General features: G+C 51.9%; 1 protein-coding gene across 4 annotated transcripts in view; it reads right to left on the bottom strand.

Moving 5' to 3' along the window:
- Window positions 1–767: 767 nt before the first annotated feature.
- The window catches only part of SEC31B (SEC31 homolog B, COPII coat complex component), a 28,882-nt gene continuing 23,430 nt past the window's right edge, over window positions 768–6,219 (bottom strand). For 3 of the 4 annotated variants that reach the window (XM_027851779.1, XM_027851782.1, XM_027851780.1), the window contains exons 17-26: window positions 5,860–6,005; window positions 5,303–5,476; window positions 5,033–5,200; window positions 4,289–4,460; window positions 3,815–4,123; window positions 3,447–3,505; window positions 3,093–3,239; window positions 2,678–2,797; window positions 2,219–2,290; window positions 768–2,089 (exon numbers count right to left, since the gene is read on the bottom strand). In XM_027851779.1, coding sequence (XP_027707580.1) covers window positions 1,907–2,089; window positions 2,219–2,290; window positions 2,678–2,797; window positions 3,093–3,239; window positions 3,447–3,505; window positions 3,815–4,123; window positions 4,289–4,460; window positions 5,033–5,200; window positions 5,303–5,476; window positions 5,860–6,005 — 1,550 coding nt within the window. In that variant the 3' untranslated portion in view covers window positions 768–1,906. The remainder of the gene's footprint in view (window positions 2,090–2,218; window positions 2,291–2,677; window positions 2,798–3,092; window positions 3,240–3,446; window positions 3,506–3,814; window positions 4,124–4,288; window positions 4,461–5,032; window positions 5,201–5,302; window positions 5,477–5,859; window positions 6,006–6,219) is intronic. The other variant, XM_027851783.1, reaches the window with a different exon arrangement.

Genomic DNA, 6,219 nt, shown 5'->3' with positions numbered 1-6,219 from the left:
GATAAGACATAAGACAAAGCCAGAGAAGATTGTCATTTGCCGCTTTTAGTACCTGCTTAACTATGGTCAAGTGATTTCAATTCTCTGAGTTTCAGTTTTCTTGCTTATAAAATAGAATGGTTCCACACTTGTATTTGTTTCCACCTAGCACTACAGCACTTGTGAACTTTAAAATGCTCCAGAAGTAGAAGCCAAAATCACTGAAGGTCATCTCCAGCCTGAAGCCCTCCCAGACTCCGGTCATGGACACTTGCCTGTGTCAGTAAGTTTCCTAAGGAAGTCTATCTATCAGGAAGACTGAACAGGATCCTGGGCTTTTGGGGGTGGGGCTCTGAGGGGAGAGGCTGCTTCTAGGGATCTGTCAGGGCCCTGACATGGGTCTCTCCTTAGTGACAGTGGCTTCCATAAGAAACTTTGGAAGGCTTTACCTTTGTAGCCCCCATTTTCTTCTTATAGGATAGGGAGCCTTCAGGGGTGGATGTATTTTGTCCCTTTTCCCCCTCAAATGAGTCTAGCCTCCTCAAGAAAGGCCTCCCTGACAACCTGAGCCCATACTGTTCCAATAGCATCAACTGTATCCTATGTGCACCATCATTTACATCTTAAGTTCATCCTATAACCTTAGTAACACTAAGCTTAACGGATAGCAGAGACCATGTGGGGCCTATGACAAGCACTCAGGAAGGGCTTACTGCAGGAAGGGGAAGAGACAAGGAAGGCTCTGGAATGACACATGCATATACATATGCTCCTGACAACTGAGAAAATACAATCAAAGCGCTTTATTTCATCCTCAAGTACTTCAGTGCATCAAACAGCAGAATCCAAAGGGTGAGAGGCAGCCAAAGAAGGGGGCCTGAGGCACATGGTGAGGAGCTTAGAAGAAGAGGAGCCAGAGGGGCCTGAGAGCTCCCCATGTCTGCTCCACCCTCCTGGGGACCAACCCATGGACAACAGAGCAAGGGGAAGGCTTCTCTTCCCTCCCTCACTCCTCTGTCCTGTAGCACCTGTGACCATAGCATGGACTGTCTAACAACCACTTGGGACCACAGGGTACATATTCTGATGATCACTTATGACTATATCACAAGCCATCCACCCAGAGTGGGGAAAGAAGGCAGCGTGGACTAAGCTTTTGGATTTCTGGGCACACACACATGCATCCACCCAACCTACAGGAGGAAAAGGGAAAAGATAACTTGGCCAGCCCAACTGCTGAGCAGACTTGATAGAGGAGGCCCTACTCTCCATTCTTCTCCATAGTCTGGTGCCTTCCTTTAACCCCACCCCACCCCCGCCCTAACTGACCAGGGATCTGGACTGAGCACCAGCCAGATCTTGTGTAACTCTAACAGAACTGGAGACAGGCCTAAGGATAAGGGGGAGGGTAAGAACAGGGCCACAAAAAAGAGAGGTGAAAAGAATGCTCACTGTGGGTACCCAAAACACTAGTGGAAATAGGGAAGGGGTGCAGAATCCTTTCTCTTTCACCCTCTTTGAAGACTGCTGAGGGGAAGAAGGCAGGAGACAGTAGAGTCTAAAGGAACCTGGGATGGGCTGAGGAGATAAACTGAGTAGGGAAGGTAAAGGATGGGATGAGAATCCACCTTTGCAACACACCGCCAAACTAAGTCAGTTCCCACACAGGCTAGGGGAAGGAGCAGAGCTCAGTGGGAGCCAAGGTGAGTCGATAGCAGCAGATCTAGGACTGGGGGTCAGTGGAGACATGGGAGAGGAAAAGAGACCATTTTTCTTATCCTCCTTCCCAAGGCTTAATTCTGAGGGGGGTGGGAGATACGCCATCGAACCATCTATCTCCATCTATCTCAGTGCTTTGTCAGTCTCCCACTCTCAGAGTCTGTGGGTGAGATATAGACAGTGAGTCAGAAGGACAAGATGACCCATCTCACTGTCCTTGAAGCTTGTGGGCAATAGTTAGGATGGTCTTCAGGGCAGGCATGAAGCCAGACACCTCACTGAAGCTGCTGCTGCCCACCACCTGGGTGTGCACTGCCAGCGCCTGCTCATAGCTGCCAGAATCCACACATCGGGAGACCTCATGGAGCCCAGCCAGGACGTTGGGAGAGAGCTGTGAAGGTATAGAAGGCAAGAATATGTCTGGGTCAGTGGGTTTTTTAGGGAAAGATTCATATAGCACCAGCCCTCCCACTGAGGTTAGAGGATACATCTCAAAAAAGGAAAAAGGAGAGGTATCTACCATTCCCTCCTGTAGCTTCTCATATAGATATCCCAGTCTTAGAGCTACCTCCTCTAGCTTCCGTTTTGTTTTCTGAAAGTAAAGGGAAAAGATCTGTGGGTATGAGCCTGGCCAGGGACCAGTGTTAGACAGCACTTTCCTCCACCCTGCCATGGTCCGTCAAAGGGGTATAAGCTAGCCCAAGGGCCTGAGCTGGAAGTCATCCCTGCTGCCCCACTCCAGACCCTCCCCAAAGGTCAGAGGGAGTGGGAAGGCCTCACATTCTGTACAACTCTCCCTCTCTTACCCTCAGGTATTAACCCTTCCAGAGCATCATATCCAGACACAGTTCACAGAGTGGGGACAAAGGAAGTCAGGGAGGTTGAGCAGAGACCTGCTGCTGAGGGTGGAGATAACCTGGAGTTTGTCCTTTGGGGAGGGGGTGGAGAGCAGGGTCCTCCACCTCCAAGTCATACGTACAGGGTCAGAGGCTGACAGGGCACAGCGCTGCAGAAGGGCTTCAAAACTGGTCTTCAGGGGTTGATGTTCCAGGGGCATCTCCTTCTTCTTCACTTGCTCAGGTGGCAGCTGCTGTAGCTGCTAATAAATGAGACAGACAGGCCAGTCAGATGGGTAGGTCAGTCCAGACAGAACAGCAAGACACACAGACCAGACTGGATAAACAGACAAGCTGTTCTTCTCTTGCATTCCCTGAGGACTGACTCCGTGGTCCCAAAAGCATCACCTTGATCCCTCTTGGGAAAAGGCTCTGGCCCCTACGGTCTGAGCTAGCTCTCACTCTGTATAGCACAGCATAGAGGGAAGTTAAAACACAAGGTCTCTATGTACAGGGGCACTGGGGGAAGAACCCCACCCCCCCTTTCATTTATCTTACTTGCAGAGTAAGCTCTCCTGGAGCTCCTGGGGGAGCCTGACCCATACCAGAGATGGGAGGGCCAGGGGAGCAGGCTTCTCGAGGATTAGGCGGCAGGTTCCCAATAGGAGCAGTGATGGGGGCTGGTGGAGTAAACATTTCCGGCAGCTAAAATGAAGAACATAAAGAGTCACAAGTCCAGCTGGGCGCCTCCTTGGGCTCTTATAGAAGTTTGAAGAGTGGAAGTGGGGGGAGGGGTGCAACTTGAGGGAGGAGTGGGCAAGTGGGGTTTTGGTGGGGGAAAATGAGTAGAGTCAGGATGTTTGTGGAGGGGGTGGGCAGAGTGGTGCATGTGAAGAGAAGATGGGGATTAACCTTTGTCCTTTGGAGGCCTCCCTTGGAAGCTGAGGTATCTCTGCAGGGTCCTCGGGGCCCTGTAAGCCACAGAGGGATGGATAGAAAGAAGGATAAGGGACTGTGGTCCCCCAAGGATGGAGGTCAATGGAATAGGGGAACAGCAATCTCACCCTCCTGCCCTCCATCAGCTGAAGCAAATGCATATTGTCATTCATCCTCAACCATTTCCCCTGACATTTTCTAACCCTATGAGGGCCCAGACAGTGATGGAAGGACAGAAGACTAGAAATCAGAAGCGAGCTTTCTGGTGGAGACCGATTGTTGGGGGAAGGAGGAGGGAATCTTGTGGGAAGGAGACAGAAAGGAGAAAGAAGGAAGAAACTGACCTGGGTGGGGATCTGGGATGCCAGTAGCTGGCATAGTTCTAGAAACTGGAGCACCAGGCCCTCCAGGAGGACAGCATGTCACAGGGAAACTGATAGGAGGAACTAGGGGTGGTAGGCCAGGACCAGGGGTCCAGGCCGGAAGTGAAGTTGACAGGCCTGGGGCCCCTGCTAGGAAAGTAGAGCCAGGAAATGATACTGTCTGGGAAGCCATTGGTGGAGGTGGCCCAGGGAAAGGCTGGGAGCCTGGGAAGCCCACAGGACCAGGGGCTTGGGTCTGCTGAGCTCCCAGCAGTTGTGGTTGAGGCAGAGCTGAAACAGAAATGGGAAAGAGGTTGGTGACCCTTATAGAAAAAGGAGAATTACGACATGAGCCCAGGAATTGGTCAGAGAGGAATGGGAGAATGGCACCTGGCAAGACCAAGCCATAACTCGGGCAATTTTTCCTGGTTACTCTACTCACAGCAACTCACTCACCTGGACCTACTCTAGGACCTGAGGGGGGAGGCAGAACCAGCTGAGCACCTGCTGCCCTAGAGTCCCTTGTGGTCTGGGATCTGGTGCCCTGATAGATGCCTGGGTGGGTGAGGGCCATTGTCGCCGAGGGCTGAGGCAAGAAGACCCCTGGTCCTGGGGCTGGAGTTGAGACCTGCGGAGAGCGGGGGGATCCAGGAGTGTGACAGAAACCAGGGGTTTAGGGAGGAGATATAGAAGGAAACAACTTCTGTCTTCTATTGGTAGAAGTGATCTATTGCTGTTATAAGACAAGGCCAGCCAGGAGTTGACTGTGGTTATGAATCTAATCTAGGCCTTGGGAGGTGAAAGGTTTCTTCAAGGAGCAAAAGAGAAGGGGCCAGTTCATGGAGGTGTTCTCAGCATGTTGCTGACACCCTCAACCTCAAGATCTGAGATCCATCATTTACTAAATTTAGAGCTCAAAGGAACCTTCAAACTGATCTCGTCTAACTCTTTTCTTTTCTTTCTTTTTTTTGCTTTTAGGAAATTGGGGTTAAGTGACTTGCCTAGCTGCCCCGTCTAACTCTTATTTCACAAATGAGAAAACTGAGGCCTAGAGAGTTGAAATTATTTTCCTAACGTCACAGGACGACAGGAGATGGTAGAACTGCTCTTCTGTCCCAAAATGCAATGTCCTTTCCACATACGTGAATATGCAAGGCATGCTTTCCCGCCCTTCCCATCCCACTGCATGGTGGGCCTCACCTGGTGAAGAGGCCGGAATCCTGCAGCATGGGGAGCGGCTCCAAGGCCTCTAGGCTGGGAAGAGGATCTGACTGGGACCCGGGGGAAAGGGAAAGGAGGAGGCTGCTGGTCCAGCAGCCTGGACCCTTGGGCATGGAAGAGGCGATCTCTCAGCTGCTGGACAGGTGGCTGCAATATCAACAGCATGGAGAGATGGAGCAAAGGACTCACGCTGGCCTGACCCCCCAGGTTCACCCATTCTTTCTCTGCCCCCACCAGCGGCTTACTCACTTGAGCACAGTGCTTGGGGAGATAGCTCATGGCGGTGGCGAGGCTGCCCTGGGCTGCCAGCAGGCTGGCATATTGAGTAACTCTATGGGCCACGGCAGGGCCAGGGACTGCCCCTTCAGGGCGCTGGAGCAGCTCTGGACTCCTACTAAGAACCATCACCTTCTCCATCAAGTCCTTTGGCGACAAGGAAAAGGACAAGGATGAGAAGTCTCTTCGGTCTGACGAACTGCCCAGAAGTTAACATCAAGCAATTTCCCAGGGAGTATGGAGGGGGTAGTGAGCCTTCTGACCAAACCAGTGAGGCAGTTACTCCACAGAAATAGGTTGTTTACTCTCTGTCCCCAACCTCCACCTTCCTTTCTGTTCAGCCGGCTCAGATCCACCCAAACCAGGTCAACCTCTCCCTCATTCCAACCCTGGCTACCTCAAGAAAGTCCCAAACACTGAGGGACCTCACTCGTCCCAAAAGCCTCTGGTCCTCGCTTTCCTGATCCTGCGGCAGCAGATCTCAGAGCACGGCATCAGTGCCTATGTCAGTATGCACATGGTTCTCATACCTGCAGAGCCATGGGTGAAGAAGTCTGGTGGATTTTTGCCCAGCACTCTACCAGCCGCTCCACATTTCCTGAGCAGATGTAGCAAAGGCAGGCTTCTGCAGACAGCGTTCCTCCACTCTCCTGCTCTAAGTGGGTCCCCAGCATATCTGCAGAAGGAAGTTTTACTAACATTGGAAATCCAAGCTCCCTCCTCGTGCTTCTCTTCCAGAAGGATGCCTGGCACCAGGGCAGCCTGGTCTCCATGGCTGGTGACATGGCAATGGCACACCTGGGATGTGGTGTGGCAGTTAGACAACGATAATGGTTTGCCTCATTTGACCAGGGAGATGAGGTGAGAAGGAAGAGGCTCAGGGAAGAGGG

This window comes from Vombatus ursinus, unplaced genomic scaffold (genome assembly GCF_900497805.2).
Source record: "Vombatus ursinus unplaced genomic scaffold, bare-nosed wombat genome assembly UNPS02009205.1, whole genome shotgun sequence".
Taxonomy (NCBI): domain Eukaryota; kingdom Metazoa; phylum Chordata; class Mammalia; order Diprotodontia; family Vombatidae; genus Vombatus; species Vombatus ursinus.
Note: the sequence above shows the minus strand (reverse complement) of the source record. Positions and strands in the feature narration are given on the sequence as shown.